The 27755-nt window shown below is 42.8% G+C and overlaps 1 protein-coding gene across 1 annotated transcript; it reads left to right on the top strand.

The window, feature by feature from the left end:
* The first annotated feature begins 2127 nt into the window (after positions 1–2127).
* Positions 2128–25776, top strand: LOC126266857 (uncharacterized). The gene is made up of 5 exons (XM_049971472.1): positions 2128–2201; positions 6454–6630; positions 18027–18295; positions 19444–19626; positions 25292–25776. The coding sequence occupies exons 1-5, from the start codon at positions 2169–2171 to the stop codon at positions 25311–25313; spliced, it is 684 nt and encodes a 227-aa protein (XP_049827429.1). The 5' UTR covers positions 2128–2168; the 3' UTR covers positions 25314–25776.
* The last annotated feature ends 1979 nt before the right edge of the window (positions 25777–27755 follow it).

The following is a 27755-nucleotide window of genomic DNA, read 5'->3' as shown; positions in this document are numbered from 1 at the left end:
TTGATACACTAAGGTACACTAAGGTACTACTTGATAAATCTCCACACATGTTACGTCTTTGAAGTCGTCTTCAAAGACTCTTTTCAATACTACAGGAAACAGTATTTATCTCCACAAAAAAGAAATAGTGTCGGTGTCATATACGTGCAATCACAAACTTATGCCAGCTTACAAGAGAGTGCCTTTGTGTACGTATGATAACACTCTGTTGGTCGACGTCGGAGCCAACATCTTATTGCATCAAAACCTTTTCTATTATTGGCGAGCGCGGCCTTCATTGGGCAAAGCAGATGGAAGTTTGAAGTTGCGAGATCTGAGCTCTGAGGGGAAGAGAAAGAAGAGTCCAGTGAAGTTTTGTGATCTCCTCTCGGCCCTAGGCTAGTAGACCTGTGTGAGGCCTTACGTCCTAATCGATAAGGAAGAGTTCCTTTGCATTGTTGTGGCGACAATCACGCTGAAGTCGTTTCTTCCGTTTCCTGAGGGTAGTACAATGCGCGTTAGACTTGATCTTGCACCATTAGGGACGACATCAAAGAGAGTAATTTCTTCAGAGTCCGTCGCAATGTATGTACTGGCGGAGGGTAGGGTTTTGAACCCTTTCTACATAGGAGGGTGTGGTCCCACTGCATGTACTGCCGTTTTGTTTCATGTTCAAAGTGATGAAGTCATGTTTCATCGCCTGTGATGATACTCGACACAAAACTGTCACAGTAGGCCTCATAACGCGCAAGTAGTTCCTCACAGATAGTCGTTAGTTGCTCTGTAATGTCTTCTGTTTGGTGGCGAGTAACCCAGCGGGAACACAGTATTGAGTACCCCAAGAACACACCTTGAGTACCCCAACTGGTGAACGAGTATGACAGCACTACCAACAGAGACGCCCAGTTCTGCAGCGAAGGGTTTAATGGTGACCTGTCAATCGCCTTCAACAAGTGTGTCCACACGTTGCAACGCCGCAGGAGTCAGTCACAGCTGCGTGGGGAGATCGGACAGGTTTGCGCGACACTCTTGCGATCCTGACACCGACCTGCATTGCATACGAGTTCAGCTGCTTTCAGGCGAGAAGGTGGGCACACTTCGTGGAAGAGAAATACTTTTTATACGATCAAGTTCGCGAGCTGCTAGTTTGATTCTGTGATGAAAAGCAAATTGTCTATGGAAATATGGAGCAATTGGACTCGAGGGTACCGCAGTAGTTCCGTGCAGCATGTCACCCACAGAGCCCTGAAAAATAAGATTGCTGTCAGTACCCGTGATAAGAACGTTGAACTGCGAGGAAAGACCTGTACATCCTCAAAAGTTTCGAAAGTGGACCGAAAAGGTGCGGGTAGTCTCCTCTCGCGAGTTATGTAACTTATTTCGTATTAAACACTTTGCAGTCATTAGCGTACGAAAACCATAAGCTGTCAGCGCGTTTCTCGTGCAGCGAATGTTTTCAGAGAGTCTCCTAACACCAAAAACTGGCTACTCTTGAACGATCTGTTTGCGAGTCCACACCCTGAGATGATGTTCACTCCCCGTGCGGTCCATGGGATGTGACCGAGAACAGCCTCAGTGCTAAGATTAAAGACTGCCCTATGCTTGCACAATATTAATTCAACTGAATCTCCTGAGAATCGCAACGGGTATTCGTGATGGCTAAATACTTCACTATGTGCCCTTCAACAGTTCGGAGAAGCGTAACACAGAGGTACCTCCTGATACTTGTGGAGATATTCCGGGACCTTAATCGCTTCCAGCACATTTAAATACTGATTGTACATAAATATGGTTGCTGGCGAACTAGCTACGTAAATGTAATTGTGGGGCTTATCAGCGTATTTCGGCGAAAGAGACGAATGTAAAAGAAGAGAGAAGTGGGTATGTGCCTTCTTTTGGCCTCAAAAGACAGCTAAGTAATGGGTGCAGGTAAACGACCTTGATTGATCTATTCATGCATTCATCAACAATATCGTTAAGCAAGCATTCATTACGACTGGGGGGCTAAAGAACCGCCAAACAGCTTAAAATTTTGTGAAAGTGTCTTCGACCGGAAGAAGATCGTTATCAAGTACAGTGAGGGGCTCACACTGAACCTGCTGATAACTAGATCGCGCGATTATTCTCCGATACGCGTGCTGCACATATATAAGGGCCGACTGCAAGACTCGTTAGCAAGCCGAGATAAAATGGCTCGTCTTGTCATCTTCACATTTTTCCTGGTAAGAAAGACTATCGTTTGTTTTGTGTGATTCTGAAGTCACTAGGGACGACTCGCAGTCTTGTACTATTCCGTTCTTGAAGGTTCAAAACTTAACGATCTGTACACAACAGGACTTTTTGATTCCTTCGCTACGTCTTATATTGGTCAAGTAGCCCCGAGAAGCGGATTTTTGTAAACTAATAAAATATGTTGATAACTAATAGCTTAATGGTAATGCCTTAAATCGAACTTGATCTTTTATCGTGTTACAAGAACCTCTTATAACATGTGAGTTTTGGCTGTGTTGGAAGAAGGTTAACTGGAAACTCTTTTAGCATACAGCAACCGACCACTCATTCAGTTGCACGATGACTTAGATATTCGCACATAAAAAATATGGAACTCACAGTCTTAAAGATAAAATTTTAATGAAACATCACAAGATCAGATGGAGTAAATCAGGTGTCTTATATGATCTTTCAGAATTATTCAGGTTTATCGTAGTTGGTTCCATACAACGTAGATTCCGAACAACTAATCTCTCTTAATTTTTATCGGAGATTCCTTCTCCTTATTGTCTTAAATGAGTATCAAGTGAGAAGTAAATAGTCTGTTAAAATGGAAAATCTGAGACCTTTCCGTAACATTTCTACGCAACATTTTTTCCATGAATTGTCTGTTCAGTCAGACGTACGAAAGACACCGTAATTACTAGCTGAACTGTGGAAGAGATCAATGCGACTTGAAAAGTACGTACGTAAGGTCCATGTGACTATTGAAGCAGTTGCAGCGTTTCCAACGTGTCAGCAGCAGCTTCAGTTTTTTGACAGCAACCTGAACGGAAGGGATGTTAGTTGGCTTACTGCTGTCAATGAAATCGTGCAAGACATAGAATATTCTTACTATAAACAAAACTATAATTTCATTTTTGTTGACCAAGGTGAGTTAACCAATTTTCATATTCTTATCTAGTTAGATTTGTTTTTTATTCTGTCTGTCCACGTATTTAGTTCTCAAGTGTAGCCTGTTGAGATTTGTGTTTTCGTGTTCATAGGACCAATGCACATGTTTGTCGTTTGGTCTCCCCTTCAAGTGGCTACAGGCAAATGTGCTATTATAACTAAGTTCTATACATTTTGTACACATGTTGCAATTAATCTGTGTCCAACAGTTAAAACCGAATAAAAATGACATCAAAATACGGGATATGTGTTTCTACGGCCCATGGAGGCTATTTATCTGTAAAACTCCGCATTTGTGAAGAATCGCTGTTTGAAGAGGACTCACAAGACACACATAAATGAGATGTTCTCGCGCAAAAGCCCGAAAATTTCCTTAAAACAATGTGTATTAACATGTAATACGTACACAGTCGTATTTCAGAAAGCATATATTTCTGTATTTTCATATTTATTTCTACTGTTCATTGTCGGTATACACTACACCTGTAACGTTGGATGTGCCGGAAGTAAATGATTTTAGCATAGTATAGGTAGTAATTTCATTAATAAATCAAACACTACAGAAAACTTTCTTCAAATGTGTGTTCCGTTTCATAAGGAATTGTTACAGAATCGTCTTGATCGCTATCGTTTCATGTGCTAAAATTCAGCGTGATATTTGTCGTAGAAAAAACCGATACACGCATTCTTGAAACACCATGCACATTTAATGAAAGTTACTGTCTTGCAGCCACGCGGATTTTTCAGAAGCGATTCCAGAAAACACATTCCATTTGAATTGTAAACGACTGTTCTTTCTTCGATCAACTTCGATGAAAAACCGTGTGTGTTTGATCATTCCTGTCAAGGCAGACGTAGTAAAGTGATTCAGAATTAAAGAACGTGTGTTAATGGTACTCTCATCGAAGCACTCTCCCTGTTAGTCTTTATAAAGCCAGGAGCAATTTGAATTTTGCGCGACGTTTACTATTTGACGGCATTCAGCAGTAATAAATTAAAACGTTATGCGTGATGGTCAAGTTCTATTGTATGAACAGTGAAAATGTAGCAAGCGATAAACTTTCCTCCTTTCATTATCATGCAGGTGGTGACGGCAAGGAAAACATTCGAGAAAGTTTGAAATTATGTGTTAAGTTTGATGGATGTCGTCAAGTGCTTTTATTCTCAAGTACTGTATGAATATAGCGTGGACACTATGGGTGAGTTACACCGCCGCAAGACGTACAGGATGTAAATAAATTCCCTTTACGGAATGTGAGGACTCGTAGTGAGGACCAAGATGGTTAAGTCTAGCGTAGGAACTCGTGCCCGGAAAACTACCGTTTTCTCGCTAGACGTGAAACACCACACGACACGCTGCTCTCCGCTTCCTGCTGCTCGTTCGGGTCCACTTACAGTAGGGCTCGACATGGACGCGGATGCCGCACCTCCGCCCGCACGGTTCTCCAGCACGGCGGCGCTGGCTCTTCCTCGAATGCTACAGACGCCTCGCAAGTCGAGGATTCCGTGTGCTCCCACGGGCAGCGTGCAGACACGAACAGTCGCGCCACCACGAGCTGTGCCAAGTCGCCGCGCCGGTCCAGATGATCTCAGTCGGCACCTGGTAAACGAGTTGTTGCGACAGAGCGTAGAAACCGCATGTTTTCACTCACATCTAGTTGGCGCAGGACATCAGTGGATAGGCGAATGATGTACTTAATTTACGCTGGAAAGGAATGAGTTCCAGTTCGGTCAACAGGTGTAAATCTGGCGCTGCAAACTGTATGTATGACATCCACGCTCTCATCTGACGAGCCATAACCCGAGTGAACAGTACGGCTGTACAGATGACAGATGGTGCGCTCGTAGTGGAACTGTTTTATGTGAACGGCAGCAATTACGGTGCTGCATTGAGAAATTATCGCCGACTGAAAGCCCTGAGCGCGGTTACGACGTCATTAAATGCTTTAAACAAGACGATAATGAGATTCGAACCCGATGTGGGGTAGCTGTTGCTGTAAATGACCATGCAACACGTGTGCTAGGCAGTGTCAGGGCTCGTGCAGGTCACAATAATTGTCCAACCTGCAGTCAACAGTAGGGAAAGTTATGCGGTTTACAGTGGTACCCGTACAGTATCCTGACGGTGCAGCAGCTGAAACCACGTGATCTGCAGCAACTGTTTGCATTTACTCTTCCGGCTTCTGATGCGGATGAAAGTTGATGAAATGCTGCCAGGCAATAATCTATGGAGTGACGAGGCACATTGTATACTGGAGCGCAGTGAATACATAGAATGCCGATTTTGGGGTACTGTTGGACACGAAGAGCCATTGTATTCGGCGTATGTGACTGTGTGCTGTCGCTTCACAAGCTCCTTTATTCTCGGTCCGTTCTTCTTTGAAGAGAATACACCTAGAGGGCCCGTCAGGTATACCGTGACATTTTCACATTTTCGAGAGTTCCTGGCACAGTACGTGAATCCTGCTTTGCAAACCAGTAGTTTCCTGCAAGACGGGCCGACACTTCACGTCGCTCGCCGAATGAAAGATCTGCTTAATGACACGTTAAACAAACGTGTTACCTGCAGAGGTTTTACAGAGGCATGACCTGCAAGATCACATGATGTGAATCCGCGTGAGTTTTGACCGAGAGGACATCTAACAGCAGGCATTTATCGGGCGCACGTTCACTCACCACCTGTACATCTACTCCTCCTCTATACTGGCTGAAGGCCAGTATAGAGGAAGACGTTGCCCTCGGAACTGGTGCGAGCAGCTCTCGATCAGGTCGTTTGTGGATGCAGCATCTCGTCGATTTCTAAGGTACTCATACTGTACGAATTGTCTTAACAGCCGTTAATAATAAAATCAACATTCTTAGCTCTTCACTTGTTCTGCTTTTTCTGCCCACGTCCCTTTACTCATCCATTACATACGGAAACGTTTCTATAGGTCTTTCGTGCATCACAGCTACTGATTTGCACCTGGTGGCCAAAATTGGAACTAATTTTGTGTATTGCTGCCATGAGGTAATTACAGCCCACATTGGATCTGTGTGAGTAGCTGCACTTTAATTATATATAACGACCATGTACTTGACACAGTGTTAAACCTTCGAAACAGCACGAATCTCTTGATGAGTGGATTGTGACAGCGTTTTAAATTTTCGAGTTCCGTCGATAGTTATAAGAAATACTGAAAATCAGATTGTCGGTAACCCTCAGTTGTTTGCAGTTGGGACGGTAGAGCACGTGTCAGTGCGACCGTTCCAGACTTTAGCGATGTAGGCAGTATGAGTGTGTGGGTGTCGAGCTCGCCGCCTGCCCAGGCGCTGGCTGCCGCCGACGCCGACGCCGCCTCCGCAGGAGCGCCCCCGCGCCCCCAGCCGCCCCCGCCCACCCTGCCGCTGCTGTCCCGCTGGCTGCTGCCCGCTCAGCAGGGCGACTACAGCGAATGCGACAGCTTCGGCGCGGGACAGACCGTCTGCGCCGATAACTGCACCAAGGTGAGCCTCGCTCTGCATGTCCGTCCACAGACGAAACACTAAAATACGTGTTATTTTAAAATTTATTTCAATAATAATAATAATTATTATACAACATAACCCACTTCCTTATATGATTAGTGGGTCCTGATTTGTTCAAAACATCAAATGCAGCTAATTATAAGCTTAATTAATTTGTGAGCTACAGCTATAACTAACGACAATGGACAGCTAAATTTCTAGTATTATTATTATCAGTATTTAATGTATAATCTCGTAACTAAAACTCTACTGCCTGAAGCGTCACAGTTGTGTCGGAAATCTATAAACCTACTTTATTGCCTCGAGCTAATCCCGATGGGCGTGCCCCTGACACTGGCCAGGCTAACATGGTATTCGCTGAAGGTTCCTAATAGCTAATTTCCTAATCTAAGTCCTACTAACTAGTTCTAACCTAACTCAACTCCGGTGCTTTGCCTAGTATTGGTGATATTGTTCCCCACTGCCCCTAGTCCTGTACGTGGCCGATTCCAGACTGCGAGAAAGTCGGTCTATCGACGGGTAGGCGGTATAGCAGTAGGGCGTGTGTTCAGTATTTAGTATGTCTCAATTTTTACGTTAATTTATGTCCCTCAGGTACTCCTTTAACACTTTCCGTGATACCTCGTCTGCTAGTTTATTGAGAGTTTGAAAAGTGTGTTCTTGTCTGAGTAGATGGTATGTGTCACGGTCAGGTAATTGGTCACATAATGTGGAAGCAACGGCATTGGTCGAGGGTTCCCTCCGATTCACCACATTCACTCGCGGGTGTTGCCCTTTTCCCGAAAGGACATAAATATATCGGGTATGGCCCATGTCCAGTGAGAAAATGGATCAGTCCTCGAGTGGGTTCAAAGTATCTTATTTTCAGTCGTTCCCTAACGCTTGGAAGAAATTCAAATGTTCTACGCCCTGTTTCATCCGCCTCCCATAGTTCTTGCCACAATTGCTCGCCCCTTTGCCGTATCTCACCCCTATACCCAGCCCCAGTGCCTAATATCTCTTCTGTCTTCGTGATGTGCCCTTTCTTGACCGAGAACCACGCAGCCTGCTCTCTAATTTTAATGTCCAGGGGGCAGAGCCCCATTTGACTAATAGGGCTCCCCCTGGAGATGTTGTATAGGCCCCCACAGATCTGAGTACCATATTTCTCTGTACGCTTCTCACTGTCATAGCAGACACAACCCTCGTGAGACTGTGTGCCCAGACTCCCGAGCCGTAACCCACTATTGTGGTATAATTTTATGAGATTTTGTGTTTGTGAAAGTTACTGACTGGTTTTGCACAAATTGGCCGGTTTAAACTCTGAAAAACACAACTCAGTCAGGTACGAATTAGTGTTTTATAAGCGGTCTCCTTTACAGGTGAACCACATCTTCCCAAAATTCTACCGATGAACCGAAGACGACTATCCGCCTTCCCCACAACTGCGGTTAAATGCTTGTCCCCTTTCATAATGCTCTGCAATGTTACGCCCAAATATTTAATCCACGCGACTGTGTCAAGCGCTACACTACTAATGGAGTATTCAAACATTACGGGATTCTTTTTCCTATTCATCTGCATTAGTATACATTTATCTATATTTATAGTTAGCTGCCATTCTTTACACCGATCACAAATCCTGTCCAAGTCACCTTCTATCCTCCTACAGTCACTCAACGACGACACCTTCCCGTACACCACAGCGCCATCAGCAAACAGCCGCACATCTCTATCCACCCTGTCCAAAAGATTTATGTATATAGAAAACAACAGTGGCTCTACCACTCTTCCCTGGGCACTCCAGATGATGCCCTCACCTCCGATGAACACTCACTGCGACGTCGTCGCGTTTCCCGTGCGGCAGCCAGTATTTGGACCAGCTGGACGGTGCGGCGATGGCAGTCCGTCAGCTCCGTCCGTAGCCAACGTTTCTGTGGAGAAATATGAAGGCACCACTTTGGACACAGCTCCGGGGAAGCCTAGTTGCTTTTATCGTTACCTCGACGACACTTTTATCATCTGGCCCTACGGACGTGAAATACTGGCAGAATTCTTAGAACACCCGAACGGTATTCACGACCACATTAGGTTCACTGCACAAGTGGAGACAGGCGGTGCACTGCGCACCGTCCCAGTACCTGAAAACCGACGGGCACCACAGCCGCGGTGTGTACAGCAAACCTACACTCCCGCATCGCTATCTGCACGTTCTCGGCAACCACCAGTCGGCAAAACAGGGTGGTGTTCTGAACACCGCGCTAAGGTCGCCTCGGACGCTGAACCTCTGCCAATAGAAATAAGGCAATTCCGAAAAGTCTTCCTGGAAAAGGGCTACAATCACCACCAGGTATCACAGGCTATTTCTGGTGAGACGCGCGGGAGAAAAGCCACCGAAGAAGGAAACAAGAAAGCCGCGTTTTTGCCTTACTGCAGCACACTGTCTAGAGAGATTAGCCGGCTCGTGAAGAGAGCGACAACATCTCATCGGTGTTCAGGACGCCAGCAATAGTACGAGAGGTATGAGCCCTGTGAAGGACGGTGTAGGGCTTCGAATGCACGGAGTATAGAGAGTACCATCTCAGTTTGGCTGAAGCTACGTCGGCTAAACAGTACGCACTGTGCAGCCACGCTGGACGCAACACGAGAGGTGCTTACGCCTATGTTTGTCCTGATAAGTCAGCCGTGGCTGAACACGCTTTACAAAGTTGACACCGAATGCTGGTCGACGAAACATCTGTCATTACGAGGACGAAGGGATTTTGGGATAGCGTCATAAAAGAAGCCGCCAAAGTAAAAATATCTGAAATTTCCTTCAACGAGGACGGCGGTTCCCAACTCGGCACAGACCCAGGCTATCACTAGGTTGAGGAGGGCGCGACGGATGCGGGGCGAAAACATTGTCACAGTTGGAGGGGGGGAGAGCGCCCGTGACGTCACAGCCAGCATCGCGGCGGTTACCTGCCACGTGACAATCGCCGAACTGGGCTCAAGCGAAAGCTCGGCGGATTGTAACCACCTGACGCGGCTGCAAGCCCGAGAGTATTTTATTAACAGCTCAGTACCACAGTAAAAAATATCCCAATTCAACATCGACAAGACGTAACAAACTGTGTAGAAAATTCGAGTTGTTCAGTTGCTATACTGACGGAAACTTAAGGGGAGGTTACAACCAAAAATTAACGTTTCTCCTATTTTTCCTATTTCAACCGAAATTTAAAATGATTTCTGACATATAATGATATAGTAATACCCAAGCTTACAAGTCCAGGGCTTCATTGGTTTATGCGTTTTAAATTTTTAATATGATTTTAATGAAATTTTTGGAAACCACCTCAGGCATTAAGATCTCAATTTTCACATTCCAGATTTTTTAGATATGTTCGCAAGACATTGCTCAACAGTTCTGTCCATTCATTTTATGAGAAATGTTACTTATTGATTTTCAGATTTTTTACTTTTGAAATTTAAACTTTCTGTAATTATCGGCACATAAACGTGCTAATAAAATAGACAAACAATATTTTCGATAATATTAATGCATAAAAGTATGGAAAAACCTTAGCACTGCTTCCTGCAAAAATTTCATTGAGACTGTTTAATATTTGGCATAAAAAGGTGACATTGAACTTAGAAAAACAAACTTATGGGAAAATGAATTTTAAAATTTTATTAAAAAATGAATCCCAGTTAGAGACACATACCCATTAAAATTCACTAGCATAGTACGGTTTCTCTTCTTCCTCCTTTAAGGGATCTTATTGTTTTACTTTCAACATCAGGGAAGCCTTCTTCCCTCTCTGGGCATCATCTTGTGGACTGCCTGACCCATCGTTGGCCTTCAGTTAAGCCGATGTTCTTCTGGGCGGCTGATGAAAGACTCCTGCTTTCTTCAGTCTTCAAACATCCCCTACTGAACTGAGAAACTGCTTCTACAAGACACAAAAGCATTTTTTTCTTTTTTTCTTTTGCATAATTGAACAAAATGAAACTGTCCAAATTTTTGTTTCCATTTTGTGTCTTTCCAAAAGTGCTTGTTGCCGTCTGGACCCTGCAAAGAAAACCGCCTTTGTTTCAGTGATTGCCATCCCACCTCCTGTATCATATCAGTGACACTGTCACCCGTATTGAGCGATAACACGAAACGGGCTGCCCTTATTTGCACTTTTTCGATGTCCTCCGTCAATCCTACCTGGTAAGGATTCCACACAGTGCAGCAATATTCCTGCAGAGGACGGCACCATGTATACATGCAAAATCAGTATAGTCTCTTGTAAGAAGGTATTCGTTCTGCACTATTGCACATAATGATAGTGACGGCACTGTCTCGATACCTGGTCAGCGGTTTGCTGTAGCCCCATTTTCTGTGTCCAGGCTACCACACGCCGCTAAGCTCTTATGGCATGGCGATTCGTGTTCACGCCTGCTGTTGCGATAAGTGTGTCTTACATGTACCTTGTTTCATGTCAGTGAATGTTGCTGACGTCGTATGCCGTATGGGAAGCCGGCTTGATAGCAATGATGTTCATTCAGACTGGCGCTGCAGGGTTTCCATTGTTGGTAGCGTTAGTGCCGCGACTGGCCGTTAGGCGGCGGTACTGGAGCGTCGGCGAGCAGAAGCGTGCGTCACGGCTGCAGTCAGTTTTCGTGGGTGCGGGCAAGGTGGGGCAGGACTTTACTCGTCAAAACAACAGCAATAGTGCTGCTGCACGGAGAGGTCCTCTTTCCACACTGAAACTGAAGCACGTAGTTTCGAAGTTGGAATTCACTGGCGATTTCGAAATTGTTTCTGGGTTTGGCCGACGGCCGATGGCGCCACAAATTGTTGAAGAAGTTACTGTTGCCACAGTTGAGAATGCTGGACGCAATGCGCAATCTTCAAGCATTGCACGTGTTGTGTCAGGACAACTGAACATTCATCGTTGTTTTGGGGAGCTTTAGAGCAACCTCTAGTGCGGTTCCAGGCTGTCGTTCATGAAGACAGTCGCCCCACTGAGTGACCTGGAACGTAAACGTGGTACACGATTATCAAATGTTACCTTCTCATGTGGAAATTAAAATATGTTTCTTTCAATGGTTTATTCGTTATTTTTCTTCCACATGTCCGTACAAATGTTACCACAAAGTTTCATTGTCTTACGATAGGTTGTTTTTCATGGGACCCTCTGAAGTGGCGAAAGTTTAATAATTGTTGTTGTTGTGGTCTTCAGTCCAGAGACTGATTTGATGCAGCTCTCCAAGCTACTCTATCCTGTGCAAGCTTCTTCATCTCCCAGTACCTACTGCAACCTACATCCTTCGCAATTTGTTTAGTGTATTCATCTTTTGGTCTCCCTCTACGATTTATACCCTCCACGCCGCCCTCCAATACTATATTGGTGATCCCTTGATGCCTCAGAATATGCCCTACCAACGGATCCCTTCTTCTAGTCAATTTGTGCCACAAATTTCTCGTCTCTCCAATTCTATTCAATAACTCCTCATTAGTTACGTGATCTACCCATCTAATCTTCAGCATTCTTCTGTAGTACCATATTTCGAAAGCTTCTATTCTCTTCTTGCCTAAACTATTTATCGTCCAAGTTTCGCATCCATACATGGCTACACTCCATACAAATACTTTCAGAAACGACTTCCTGACACTTAAATCTATACTCGATGTTAACAAATTTCTCTTTTTCAGAAACGCTTTCCTTGCCATTGCCAGTCTACATTTTATATCCTCTCTACTTCGACCATCATCAGTTAATTTGCTCCCCAAATAGCAAAACTCCTTTACTACTTTAAGTGTCTCATTTCCTAATCTAATTCCCGCAGCATCACCCGATTTAATTCGACTAAATCCCATTAGCCTCGTTTTGCTTTTGTTGATGTACATCTTATACCCACCTTTCACGACACTAGCCATTTCGTTCAGCTGTCCTTCCAGGTTCTTTGCTGTCTCTGACAGAATTACAATGTCATCGGCGAAACTAGTTTAATCATACTGGAGTAAACACTGACTCAAAAAGTATACATTGCATAAGAAAGAGACTAATTTGTGGGGTTCTCTCACGTAAATGTTAGGGACATGCCTTTGAGCAGCTGCGACTGTTTAACTACTGTACAATCCTTCTTAGTTCGAAGCAACAGAGACGTTGATAAATACAACACAAGAGGGAAAACACTTTGCATCACCCTCCAATGAATCTAATTTTGACACAGAAAGGGGTGAAATATGCAGGTATTAACATGCTTGGCAATCTACCCATGGAAATGAGATGATTGGCACGTAATAGAACTGTTTTCGCATGTGGATTTCTTGTATTTCTCCTTCAAAATCACAGAGAAAGTCTTGTGTGGAAAGAAACAGTTACTTTTTGAGAAAAATTATAAATTGCCTTGTAACCTTTATCGTGAATACGGTCTAAGGAAAAAGTAGCTGACTAACTAATTAACTAACTACCAGGAGACTTCGACCTCGTTTGGGCAAGAAGAACTCTTTTCTTTGTAGCGCAAATAGGACCTTGATGTCGATGACATTTTGCTTTCATAATGCTACGACATGTGTGCACTATAGCCTAGGTCGAAACTTGCTTTTAAACAGTTCAGTCACAGTAATGTGTCCACCGCTTATGTCAGACGTCGACGTGCGATAACCAGTCTCAGACGGCAGATGGTACCGCTAGCAGTGGAGGGTATGTGAGTGGAGAGAGAGAGGGAGGGAGGGAAGGGGGGGGGAGGAGCGGACGCGAAAAACACTGCAGTTGTTGTAATGCGGAAACAGAGCGATCTATCCGGCATACAAAAGGACATGATCATTGACTTTCGGGCCAAGAACTTCCGAAAAGGCTACGTTTTCAAACTGTTAGCGTAGACGTCTGAAGAGTCGAGGCGGGAGGGTATTCCTTATGTGATGTCGCCATTGTGGAGGGTCCAATGGGTCAACGCGAGTATGCATCTATTCTTAGCGACCGTGTCCACGTCTACGTGCAATTAGTTTTTTGCTGGCCACAGTGGCACATCTGCGATCAGGGCAGTACAACGTGTTACGAGGCTCGCAGTTTACGTGCGTGCTTCGAAGAGCACCGGAGTGAGTCTGCCGTACTGCCCTGGCTGCCAAACTCCCCGGATTTAAGGCCAGTCGCGAATCTGTGGGATCTGTGGCTGTTTGCACCGCGTATCCTCAACCGAGAAACCTGGCGCAGCCGCCCACCACGTGGCACAGCGCCACCACACCTGCTGTTCGTATCCTCCCTACCTCGGCCAACGTCAGTAATTTTGCTACTTTTGCTGTCTCATTCCTTAAATTCACTTAGCATTTCCTGACTGATTTCGGCTACATTTGTTTTACCTTCTTTCAATTGTGATAATACTTTTCGTATAACATATTTTGAAGACCATCCATCCTATTCGGCTGATCGTCCAAGTCCTTAGTCAACTCTGCCGGAATTACAATGTCATCCGTAAACCTTAAAGTTTTAATTTCTTCTGCCTGAAATCTAATCAATTTTCCAAATGTCTCCTTCGTTTCTTTTACTCCTTGCTCAGTATCCAAGTTGAATAACTGTGTGCTGGGCTACAATCGTGTCTCACCCCTTTCTCATCTGCTGCACCACCTTCCTGTCCTTCGACTCTTGTAACTATAGTCCCGTTTCTGAACAAATTGTAGGTAGCTTCTCGCTCCCAGTATTTTATTCCTTCTAACTTCAGAGTTCAAATGAAAATTGTAGCTCATCTCTGCCCAACGCTTTCTCTAGTTGTCTTCTAAAGTAAGTCGTAAAGCCAGTATTCTCCCCGTGTTTCTGTATTTCTCTGGAAATCAAAGTGATATTTCGCAAGGTTGGCTTCTATCAGCTTTTTCTACTTTCCTGTACATAATTTGTATGAGTCTTTAGCTGCCACGACTTATTAATAAGATGGTTCCGTAGTACTCATGTCTATCGGCACTAACCTCCTGAGCAACAGGAATAATTAAATTCTTTTTGAAGTCGAAGGATATTTTCCCTGTTTATATATATTACTTAATAGGTGAAATAGTTTTCTGATAGCTGGCTCACACATGGAACTATTAAATTCTGAGATGATGTCGTCTAATCCAGAGGTCTTGTTTCAGAGCCTCTTCATCTCCTCCTTCTACAATATTGCGTTCAACTTCGTTTCCCTTGCATAGCCTTTGTAGATATTCCTTCGTTCCTTCAACTTTTGCTGCATTATTTAGCACTGGCTTGCCGTTTGATCGGTAAACATTCATACAGGTGCTTTTCACCGCTCCAGAGGTCTTATTAATCATCGTGCAGGTAGCACCTATCTTTCTCTTAGTCGTGTACGGTTCTACAGATTTGCAGTTTTCCTGTACCCATTTCTGCTTAGCCGGTTTGCATTTTCTTTCACTCTCATTTTTGTAGTCTTTATTGCTTTTTGTCTTCAAGTACATCGCCCTTGTATAGACCCTCTATATACTCCTTCCACCTTTCTGCTTTCCCTTCTTTGCTTAGAACTAGGTTTCCATCTCAGCTCTTCATATTCATACAAGTGGCTCTCTTTTCTCCAAAGGTCTCTTTAATTTTCCTGTAGGCAGTAACTATCTTATCTCTAGTGAGATAAGCCTCTACATCCTTACATTTATCCTCTAGCCATCCCTGCTTAGCCATTTTGCAAGTCCTATCGACCTCATTTTTGAGACGTTTGTATTCCTTTTTGCCTGCTTCATTTATTGTATTTTTATATTTTCTCCTTTCATCAATTAAATTCAATATTTCTTGGATGTATATGAAGATGAAATGGGAGATATGATAGTGCGTGAAGAGTTTGACAGAACACTGAAAGACCTGAGTCGAAACAAGGCCCCGAGAGTAGACAACATTCCATTAGAGCTATTGACGGCCTTGGGAGAGCCAGTCCTGACAAAACTCTACCATCTGGTGAGCAAGATGTATGAGACAGGCGAAATACCCTCATACTTCAAGAAGAATATAACAATTCCAATCCTAAAGAAAGCAGGCGTTGACAGATGTGAAAATTACCGAACTATCAGTTTAAGAAGTCACAGCTGCAAAATACTAACGCAAATTCTTTACAGACGAATAGAAAAACTAGTAGAAGCCGACCTTGGGGAAGATCAGTTTAGATTCCGTAGAAATACTAGAACACATGACGCAATACTGAACTTACGACTCACCTTAGAAGAAAGACTATGGAAAAGCAGACCTACGTTCCTAGCATTTCTAGACTTAGAGAAAGCTTTTGACAATAGAATAATCTCTTTTAAACTGTAAAGGTGGCAGGGGTAAAATACAGAGAGCGAAAGGCTATTTACAATTTGTGTAGAAACCAAATGGCAGTTATGAGTTGAGGGGCATGAAAGGGAAGCAGCGGTTGGGAAGGGAGTGAGACAGGGTTGTAGCCTCTCCCCGATGTTATTCAATCTTTATATTGAGCAAGCAGTGAAGGAAACAAAAGAAAAATTCGAAGTAGGTATTAAAATCCATGGAGAAGAAATAAAAACTTTGAGGTTCGCCGATGACATTGTGATTCTGTCAGAGACAGCAAAGGACTTGCAAGAGCAGTTGAACGGAATGGGCAGTGTCTTGAAGGGAGGATAAAAGATGAACATAAAAAAAAAGCAAAACGAGGATAATGGAATGTAGTCGAATTAAGTCGGGTGATGTTGCGGGTATTAGATTAGGAAATGAGACACTTAAAGTAGTAAAGGAGGTTTGGTATTGGGGGAGCAAAATAACTGATGTTGGTCGAAGTAGAGAGGGTATAACATGTAGACTGGCAATGGGAAGGAAAGCGTTCCTGAAGAAGAGAAATTTGTTAACATCGAGTATAGATTTAAGTGTCAGGAAGTCGTTTCTGAAAGTATTTGTATGGAGTGTAGCCATGTATGGAAGTGAAACATGGACGGTAAATAGTTTAGACAAGAAGAGAATAGAAGCTTTTGAAATGTGGTGCTACAGAAGAATGCTGAAGATTAGATGGGTAGATCACATAACTAATGAGGAGGTGTTGAATAGGTTTGGGGAGAAGAGAAGTTTGTGGCACAACTTGACTAGAAGAAGGGATCGGTTGGTAGGACATGTTCTGAGGCATCAAGGGATCACCAATTTAGTATTGGAGGGCAGCGTGGAGGGTATAAATCGTAGAGGGAGACCAAGAGATTCAGGAGGATGTAGGCTGCAGTAGGTACTGGGAGATGAAGAAGCTTGCACAGGATAGAGTAGCATGGAGAGCTGCATCACACCAGTCTCAGGGCTGAAGACCACAACAACAACAACAACAATATTGCTTTTTGCCAGCTTAATTTGCTGAATTTTTAAAATTTTCCCTGATGTCGATAAAATTCTTTACCTGTTGTGCTGGGCAAGAATTTCTACTCTTGTTTATACATTTCTCTGTTTTATCCTCTACTGCCTTCACTACTTTATGTTGCAAACTTACCCATTCGTCTTCTGTTGTATTCTTTTCCCTAATTTCATATCTGTTTACAATTTTCCGGTTTTACTCCATGATTTTTAACCGTGAAATACGCTCAGAGCCTACAATTGATGCTGCAGTTGTTTTTCAGTTTAAACTTGGTTTCTAAATCTCTGTTATACGTTTACGTAACCTTTGTCATCTACAGATGTCTCATACCTACACAATCTTCATTCGTGTTTCTGAAACCAAGTGTTATAAATCATTAAATTTTTCCTCTCTTATTCCTGTCCGTCAGTCCGTGTTCTCCTACTATTTTTCCATTTCTTCCCATTACTGTCATTGAATTCCAGTCCCTGTAAACAATTAACATTTCGTCTCCCTTAGCGATCAGAATAATTTGTTTTACCTCAACTTTTTAATCTCTTCGTCATATTCGAAGCTAGCTATTATACGGAAAAGAAAATACTGATGGAGCAGGGCACCCATTATACACCTAGCGATGGCGGTGCGGGTAAAGGAATGATATAAGTGACATGCAAAAATTAACAAAAGCGACCGATGACGATATCGAAAACAAAGTTTTCACAGATGCTGCACGCATTGTTGAGAGTATCAGTGATATATCACGCTTACTCGTTTTGAACTGTGGAGACGTTTCACAACTTTTTCGAATCTAAAATGAGGTACGCCGTCTGTCCCAGTCCGAAAAACAAACCGTGACGTACGCAGCGATGAAAGCACACCTCTCAACACCGCCCTTTCTGCCTCCCGCGCAGCCTGAGACACAGTGTTTGCAGCGCCCTCATACGTCGTGTAAGAGGTATTGGTGTACCTGGGAAAGTTCCAAGCTATCTTAATTGTGTGTCTGGAAACTAAATCGTATTTCTAAGCGTAAGGTGGTTGGAAACTACGTTGAGTGGAAACACAGCTTTAGAAAGTTCTTCTGCTACAGCGGATGGCAGAAATTCAAGACGTTAAATTTTAATCCGCAGGTGCTGCTTTGCATGGGAGGTACTCTCGATCCTATCGTTCTGGAGGAATGCGAGGAGCCTCTGAAATGCAACCAGCAACAGGGAGCTTGTGTCAATGGCACGTCGTCCTGCGAGACGGTGACCTCGACCATTCAGTGCAACGCCCTGGGCATGTTTCCTGACCCATACGACTGCACCGCCTATCACATCTGCCCTGTAGTTGGAGAAGAGTCTGTACGGGCAAAGTGTGAGAGTGGGTACGCCTACAATCCCAATACAACGTTGTGCAGGTAAGACATAAAGATCCTCTGAGTCCAATGGAGGTACCAAATATTGCTCTTAACGAAACTTTACCTTGATGCTGTTTCGGAACTAAACTATGTAAGGTCACGAATAACAATGTGCAACGCACGTCTAGACGTTGAGTGGATGGTACCAATGAGCAAACAAAACAGCAGATATGCAGGCTGTATTGACATTCAGTCACTGCCTCACTAGTAGGGTAATGGCGGCACGAGGACTTTTTATACAGGTTGCATACATTTAGGGGCAGATATATATTCAGTGGCAAATCTATAGTTATGCTAATTGATTCATGACTCCTGAGAGTTCATTTATGACACTCTGGACATAACCAGTCCTTACGAGAAACACGCTATGCATCTGCACCATTAATGGGGAAGTTTGTAGTCAAATTATGAGCCAAAGTTCAATTAAGGGGTTATGAAAAATCCATCCTTTAATTCTGTTGGGCAGCGTATATAGCAATAATCAGTAAGTGAAGTCAGATTAAGAGGAGAAAATCGTTAAGATGTTAAAGAAAATCAGTTCATTTTCAAATGTCACGTGCTTCACGTTAAAGGGACCTCCTGTTTTAAGGCACACGATGGCTTACGATTGACGAAGTGTGGCTTAACCGTCGGAAGGTCATGCAACTAGTTTTACAAATATATAACACTTTACTCAGTAACTGAAGAATTAACGATATTCCAGAAACAGCTTTAATATACTATGAAGTACTGAAATATGTACAACTCGCAGATTTTACAAACGCTGTAGAAAACACAGTCTCATGTTTCGACAATAACAGTATGAAGTGCTGGAGACCGCTTGTGGATATTTCTACAATTCTTGATTCGTTCAGGAGATTCTAAAATCAGTCACTGGATTGAAACACCGAAAAAACGTCAATCGAGAAGTCGAAGTTACGGATTTGGAACGTAATATACTAATATACTGAACTTATGCAGTGTGAAGACTGTAATTGTGACAGTTGCAAAACTGAAATGGTTGAGCGACCCTTTTGGCGAGACAAACCGAAGAATAACGAAGGATTACTAAGAAAGTCTCGTCAACTTTTCCATTTCACTACTCGGCACTGGTTCACAACATCACTTCTTACCTTCATTGTTTGATTGGAGCATATATTCTGTTCCAGCAAAAAGCTGACGGACGATGTGTGCACTAACCTTCCGATCGAATGCACCGAACTGGGGGAGACCAACGTGTTCCCGGGTAACGCGAACATATACTACATCTGCGTCGCTGACGAGGACGAAAACTTGTACCCCAACTTGTACAGGTGTGCGCATGGTGGAATTTACAATCCGGACTCATACACGTAAGTAATCAGCGGCTGTTGATGTAACTGATGTAATACTTTCATACAGGACGTTTCACATAAAGTTGACACTACTAAAAATATTTCATAACCTATTCAAAACAATGAAATAAGTTTTCAGCGTTTTTATTTCAAGCAAGGATCAAGAACCTTTGGTACAGTGTTCATACTCTTAACGTTTTCAGTTTTGGAGTTACTAAGGAAATACAGAATAAGTAAACTTAAATGCTGTTTTCAGTAACGGTTGAGATCTGTTGAACAGAAGAATAGTCATTATCGTCATCAACGTTTTGATATTCACCGCTGCACAGAGGGCTTTCCCAGACTCCTTCACGCTTATAGGTTTCGACTGTTCTGATCCATATTCTCCGTGACGCGTTAAATGTTATCAATTCGCTTTTAATGACGACTCTGCCTGAATTTTTTTCTTACATACATGAACCAAACAGATGACTTCTTTGACTACTTACCATCCTCTATATGCCCTGTCTACATACATTTGATTTTTATTTTGTTCGAAATCATGTCTCCCGCTCTAATTCGACCTCTCACCCGTTTGTTTGTTTTCTGTTTAACCGAATAGTTGCCAACAGCAGCCGGGACGCGCGCAGTCTCCTACATGTCTTGTCACCGTAACTCAGAACTGACAGTTCGCGCTGGTTTTAAAGGTTTTTATTGAGTCGTGTGGAAATCTTAGCGCTGACAACTCTTCCTGAAGTACTAAAAATATTGTCTCTCTCTTCTCTTTGTTTCTTTGTCTTCAGCTTTGCTAAATACAAAACCACATTTACTAATTTTGTTACTTGAGAGTAAGTTTGCGTAAATTTTCTTTCGACTTGTTGATTATATATTATTTTACTCTTGTTGTCAGGCCTTCTTCATACCTTTCGCTATTAATTTCTTTCAGTTATGGTCCATCCGCACTATAGGTAAACATTATAATGTCGCTAGAAAAATGTAGGCAGTTGGGTTATGTTTCATTGATACACATTCCTCCTCTTCCGCAGTCTAAACATTTGAAAAAATGCTGCTAGAAAAACATTTTGTGACATGTACTGATTCCTGTTTCAATTTCTAGGTTTTTCAGTCGTGATTGAGTCTAATGGAAGTTCTAACGTTGAAATTGTATCAAATGTTTCCTTAAATCCTATGAATCCCGCGCAAAGCTGTAATTGACACTTGTTGCACGATCCTATTTCATTCACGGCTTGCAAACCGTCTGGTGTGTGTATCCGTTTGTAAAGGCTACTTGCTCCTTAGTTTCACTGAGCGTATCTCATGTGCTCGCTGTAACGATTTCTGTGACTGCACGCACAATTACTTCAATAATCGACCTCCCGTGTGCCGAACAACTTCAAACGTCTGATTGCTTTACAGTTATTAAATATTTGACGTCAAGCATGTAAAACCATTATAACTAAAGCCGCATGTTGGTATTATTAGTTACGGATTACCCACACGTAGACTAATGACAATGAAAAAACTGTAACTTTTATATGACGTCATATCTCCTTAACTATGTCTCATACAGGACATAATTGTGCAGATACATTCAGTGGTGTATCTGAATGCTGTCTGAAGAGTGTGTCGCGAGTGGGGTTATAATATATTAAAACGTCACATTTGATGCTGAAATTTTACAGGATGAACAACGAAAGTGTAAACTTTTTTCCTTCCTTTGTTTTGTGGGGTGTCAATAAGAAAAAGTTTCGTGAAGTTTTGGAATTATATCTAACTTTTATTGAGAGTCGCTTAGTATTCACACTCTGAAATGCTGGGTGAATGTAGCCTGGACGATATGCACGCTGTGAGTTAGGCTCACACAAGAGCGTACGCAGTTGCTGACTTTAGTACTTGCTTCACAAGCTGCGACATCGTCGCGAAAAAACACAGTGACCCGTATTTGTAATAAGTTTCCTTTAATATACGTCTGTGGTCATAATATTTTCTGTTAAACAGATTACCGGTTTCGGTCTTTAATAACCATCATCAGATCTGTCTCAGATCTGAGACAGATGTGATGATGGTAATTAAAGACCGAAACCGGTAATCTGTTAAACAGAAAAGATTGTGACCATAGACGTAAATTAAAGGAAATTTAGTACTTGCGTTATTGTATTAAACATCACAGGCGGCCACTTTGGCTGTAATTATCGTAAGGCAGCAAAACTTGCTAGATGCGTTAAAGCGGAAGCTAATTACGCCTAAAAAAAAAAGAAGAAAAGGAATTAGCTCCAATTAAGTGCAAATACGACGCTGTGAACACAAGAAAGACCTATAGAAATGATTCCACGTGTAATAGAATTAGAACAGGACGTAGCAGAAACGGTCAGCCAGATTGTTGACTTTACTATTAACCTGTGCTCCCACGGTTTGCTCAGAATGCGCACGGGAGACGCCGACCACGTGCTGCGCCCACTACACAACGCGATCAACAGCTGTTCACAGCAGTTCCGGTGGCGACGTCTTCCTGCATGTTGGCGTTCAGATCAGGTAGAAACCGAACACGTCTCTGGCAAACGTGTTCTGTGAGATATCCCCCCTAGACGCAAGTCACATGGATTCATTTCATGTGAAATTGCAGGCCACGATCTGTAAAACCTCTGCAGTTAACACGTACGTGGAACGCTGCGTTTAGCGGACCTCTCACTGGGCGAGCGACATGAAGTGCTGCCCCATCCTGCACGAGAAGAGTGGTCGTGCAGATTAGGAACTACGTGCTGTACGAGGAGGCCTCGCCGACCTGCAGACAGACGCCCCAGTGCACCTGACAGCCCGCCTGACTGCATTCTCTTCAAAAAAGGAACGGGCCGAGAATGGAGATGCTTGTGAATCCACGCCACACGGTCTTATACGGCGAGTGCATTGGCTTTTCGTGCCCAACATGCGGTTTAACAGTTGCCCAAATTCGGCAGTTCTCTGTATTTACTGTGCCCCAGTATAAAATGTACCTCGTCACTTCACAGAATATTGCCCGGCCACATGTCACCTACTTGGATCCACGCCAGAAACCGAACAGCATATGCAGGACGTTTCTACGGATCATAAGCTCTCTGTTGTTGCGGATCATGAGGTTTCAATTGCTGCACAGTCTCGATCTTGCACGGGTACTAGGTGTAAAACATACCGCAGGATTTTCCGTACTGTAGACGGTGGGATGTGCAGTTCTCGCGACACTGGCGCCAGCTGCGTGGGCAGTCACAGCAGCAGCAACCTGGCCAGCACCTGACACCCGGACAGGTCGCCCACCTCTTCCGGGCGCCACACCAAGCTCAGCCATGATTTCCTGTTTCATTACCATTTTCTTTGAGCCATTCAATGACTTCGGGCCTCTCAGTCGGCGATAGTCTCTCAGTGCTTTATACAGGTAGCCATCATTAAACGAAATAACAGCATTACTGACACGAGTCTCAAAATATTCGTCCATCAAATACATTCACTGTTGTAAGAGTCCTAATCAGATTGTTGAACGACCTGTTTTGATTCTGGGTAAAGCCGTGAAGACACTTTCTAAAAATATTAGGATGTCCGAGGTCTGTATTTGTTGGTTTGATTGGTGCTGTAACAGCCACTGTGATACAGTTTTTACTGTGATGTGATCCTCCAGTAGCTTCAGCTTTTCTGACGTTGCACCACGACTGAGAAATGCCTGGAGAAGCCAAAAGGGTACTGTCATACATCAATGACTCGTGTAAGTTGTTGCCCATAACGGTTTGTCTCACCACCTTCAAGTCATTTACGTTACATCCTATTGCTATACCGTAGTACTGCTGAAGCTAATTTACAATTTTATCTGACAAGCAACCTCTCGTGTTTTTAACATCGAGACTGAAACCACTAAATCACAGATAAAAACTGGATTGTAAACACAGATGATTGCTAAGACAACGGTACCAACCGAGAGATCAAAGTATTTGTTACAACAGAGTTAAGTTATTTAGCCTTCTGTGTCTCCTGTTTTCACGAATGTACAAGTTTGAATACGAACACATCCCAAGTTACGTAACTTTTGTCAGAGCACATCTGTTTTTGAAAATGATGAAAATGTTTGGGAATATAGTTTATTTAAAAATTTGCACCCTTTTAAGCAGAAATTTCAGACTTAATTTATATGCTTAAAAACGGAAAATGTGATTTTTTACCATTTTGCACAATTCTGACTCTCCAACTATTCAATGATAGCCTTATAGTGGCCTTCGCACGGAGGGGCAGTTTAAAATTGTTCGATAGTTCTTTATTTATACTTCTGTACTTGTCAGGTCACTTGCTCGTGCAGTTAGCTAGAGACTTCCGTCTGGAGGCTCCACCTGCCACTGTAGGAGAAGAGCGCCTTACATCAGTGCTGTTGGTCAGTTATTTCGTGTTGTGCTATTTAGCATTATCCCGAATGTAGGCGAATGCATTTTTTCTGAGAAACTGGTCACTGAGTCGTGTTCGGGTCTACTCTGAGGATCAGCCTTCGAAGGTCACCAAATGCTATCAGGGGCACAGCCAGGGAGGTTTCAATCCTGATGAATTTGCATTTTTTTTATTTTTCTTCGCAGATGACTCGCAAAAATGTAATTGCGAGGCTGTGCATCGTCTTGTCGACTGCATTTTCCAGGTCGGGTTCACTCATTTCGACGCTTTCTCGAGTCCAGAGCAACACCTCAAAAGATCCAAAGTATTTTTCTCTGTGTAACTGCCATCAGCTTTAAGTAAGAGAAATTGTTACAAATTTTTCAACTAGTGCTTACTAGTGAATTAAAATATTGTTAATCTGTTTGGAAGATTTTTGATGACAAAAAGTGCATAAGTGATCGAAACATTCTCGTTTGATAACTTCTAAAATTGTGATTCTGTCCTTTTAAGATCTCATCCATAGGAGCACCCAAAAGTGTAAATCATTACGTCGTAACTAATGAATGCTATCTGCTGCGTTAATGCGTGATTTCAATATCTATTACTCAGACAGGACACAATAGTGACGGCGTGAAATTTTATTGTCTATAACGAGTACCGATTCTGAGCAGAAAGAGTTGGTCTTCTTGTGGTTTCAGTAGGCTTTTGTGTGTGACAAAGCATCTGTGAATACTTGTTAGTGTCTGCACTGCAGAACGGTTTTAAGTAACGCAAACTAGAAGTGTCCCACTACTTTCTTCAACGAGTGCCTGCAACAAAAAGACAAACGTTACGACTGCAACTACGTAACGCCACATAACCGAATTAACTGGTAGATTTGTCAATAAAACGTTGCTGGCCATAAATAAAGGAATCTCTCCTAAGACTGAAAAACAAAGTAGTTTAAAGTCACCTTTGCCATCCAAAATAGCCGGAATCTTCTCGGGGAACGCCATTTATAGTTCCAGAATGGTGATATATATTTTATATCATTTCTATATTCGAGAGGTCCTTTAACCTTTCTTCTTTCTTATCTTCATTTTCTTCTACGGATACCAGGTGAGATTCATTTTACCCTCGTGTACATCATACCATACTAATCTTGGACGTTACAGCTTGGGTGAGGCGGGGGACATTGCAGAACTCCGAAGTATCGTCTACACGTTCTATGAAGCGCATGTTCCAGCTGTAGTATTGATAACGGGTTTTGTGAACACCAGTAGTATTAACTTCAACTGACCAATGTGAACAGAACAGTTGTCAAATAATTTTTTTCTTCTTGCAGCTGCAGTGACAGTCCATCATAGATGGTACATCCTTCGGCGACGACTTTGTCCACTCTTCGGCAGACATCACCGACGAGTCTTTGAGAGACGCATTCCATCTATTCTGCTTCCCGTCATGTCTTCCGTGCTCGACCTTTCAGCGCTGCCAACAAGGATACCTGTATCTACGCTTCTGACTGCAGTATAGCACCCGGCCGCCTGCATTCGTCGATTGCGGTACCAGCGAAGCTGAAAAGAGCAGCCGCGCCCTGTGGCTGCAACACAGAGCGCAGTGGCAGCCACGCGTGTGACACGCATCCAGTTTGTTGTCTTGTGTCCTCTCTACTGCCGATACTCTGGTATCCTCTCATTGGTTTCACAGTTATCATTTTATGCTGATATTTATTTTGATACTTGCAATCACGTGACATAGAAAGTGAAACTGTATGTAATTCTGTGATGAATCTGCCGAAGGAAATAAAGAATTTCATTATTTCAGCTTCAATTTTTATTTAATTTTATTTTTTATTTTTTGTAAAATTTCGGATTTAAGCAAAGGTTACAAATAACATTTCTTCAGTGTCAGAGAAAAGCTCAAACGTATTTTTTCTGCCCAGTAAGGGTGAAAAGAAATTATGGAAAGTTTTTCAACCATGAAAGGAAAAGTCTCGCTAATTTTTCTGTCTACTGCAGATGCTAAATAAAAAATATTTCGTATTACAAACATTCTAGCTTGAAATAATGATACGAATGTAAAGATTGTCCATGGAAAGCTACTTGCGTAAATGAACAGTTGTCCTACAGCGTATGAAGAGGTTATCATGTTATAACTGCTTGTGTTCACAATAACTCTATAACCGTCATCATCTCAGAAATAATTTCGATTTTCATATTTTACGGCACACGTGAAGAATATATGACTGAAATAGTTTTCTTTACGTGGCGATTCAAGTTTGTTCTTATAGAGATTTGTAGATGTCCACATATATCCTATAAGCATGATTCAGACATGAACTTAAAGTTTTACCAGAATTTATTGTGAACTCAGAATTTAAAGGCGATGGAGACGTCGCCATGGATTCCTATTTTCGAAATAATTACATGCCAGTTCGACTTATTCCATCCTACCCAAAGCAGAACAACAAATGACCATCAGACACTAATAGATCACAGCAACACAAGAGTGATGTTACAAACATAAAACTTTAGTGACCCATTTATTAAACACGCAAAATCATGTTATTAGAAGAAAGGCTGTATTCGCTTGTCTTAATAGCTGTCAGATTTGAAGGACCTTGAAAAGTCTGTATATAAATTAATATTCTATTAGTTTCATCGAGACACAAAGAGCTTGGAACGCCGGGTCATACCGGAATTATCTTAAGAAGTTTATAAAAATTCTACTATGGGCTAAATAAGGGTATCTTGAACATAAGCAGAATTTTATCACGTTATTCAAATGACGCACATTACGTTCACGTCCTACTGACCTCGTGTGAAATATCTAAATTCCTATAATTAACTCGACTCAATAAAACCATTAATGTTGACTATATGCACAAGACATAACGAGAGGACTAGTAGCCAAGTTCAGTGGTACGTACCACACGACCGTCGCCCAGAAGTGACGCACCACGTTTTTTTTCTCAGCCAACAAGAATGACACGAAAGCGAAAGTTTAAGTATGCATTATTTGAAGTTTCCGAGTGCCCGCTCAAATTTTTCATTTCCTCCGACAGTTAGCGTAGCTGCAGTAATGTCTCAAAATGGCGTCTGTAAATAATGTACGTTTGCAAGCAGCATGTCGTTACTGAATTTCTCACTGCTGAGAAAGAAACTGTTGGCACGATTTACAAATGTTTTTCTGCAGTTTATAGATCATCTGCAGTCGGCGGAAACACGGTTAGTCATGGGCTCACGGAGTGTAAAGCCACTACGAGAAGGCAGTACGGCAGGGTTCCAAGATTTTCAGAGTTTGGGGAGGCCATCCAAGGCTTTCACCCGCAAAGATGCGGCTTGTTGAAATGCTCATTCATGATGCCACCAAGAGGCAGCACCATTAATTCTGAATCATATGTGTGCAGATTAACCAAACCCAAGAAGCACTTCCAGCGACTTGGACGCCATAACAACTGTTCGATTCAAAATGACAACGGTCTGCCTCATACAAGACTGAGGACACGGAACAGGTCGCTAAACGGTTCGACATTTGTACCCCGGCCGTGACCTACATGGTAACAATTATGGAACTATATGAAATTAAATCGTCATAACTTCTGACAGTTTTGCTTTAGAACGTTCAAACTGCGCGGTTGGCCGCGGGCCACGGCGGAAATTAGTATGCGCTGTATGCTTTGATTTAGCGACGAAACCCACTTACATTTGGATGGGTTCAGCAATAAGCAAAACTGGCGCATTTGGGGGTCTTAGAATCCAAATTTCACGATCGAGAAGTCTCTTCACTCTCAACCCCTCAACGGGTGA

Source organism: Schistocerca gregaria, chromosome 4 (genome assembly GCF_023897955.1).
Source record: "Schistocerca gregaria isolate iqSchGreg1 chromosome 4, iqSchGreg1.2, whole genome shotgun sequence".
NCBI lineage: Eukaryota > Metazoa > Arthropoda > Insecta > Orthoptera > Acrididae > Schistocerca > Schistocerca gregaria.
The sequence above is the reverse complement of the archived record's forward strand: the minus strand, read 5'-3'. Positions and strand labels throughout refer to the sequence as shown.

Bases quoted from the DNA above. Each gene is read 5' to 3' on its own strand.
- LOC126266857 (XM_049971472.1), top strand. From the start codon at position 2,169: ATGGCTCGTCTTGTCATCTTCACATTTTTCCTG. The intron at 18,296-19,443 runs GTAAGACATAAA...ATTCTGTTCCAG, and splicing joins CCCAATACAACGTTGTGCAG to CAAAAAGCTGACGGACGATG. The intron at 19,627-25,291 runs GTAAGTAATCAG...TTCTTCTTGCAG, and splicing joins TACAATCCGGACTCATACAC to CTGCAGTGACAGTCCATCAT.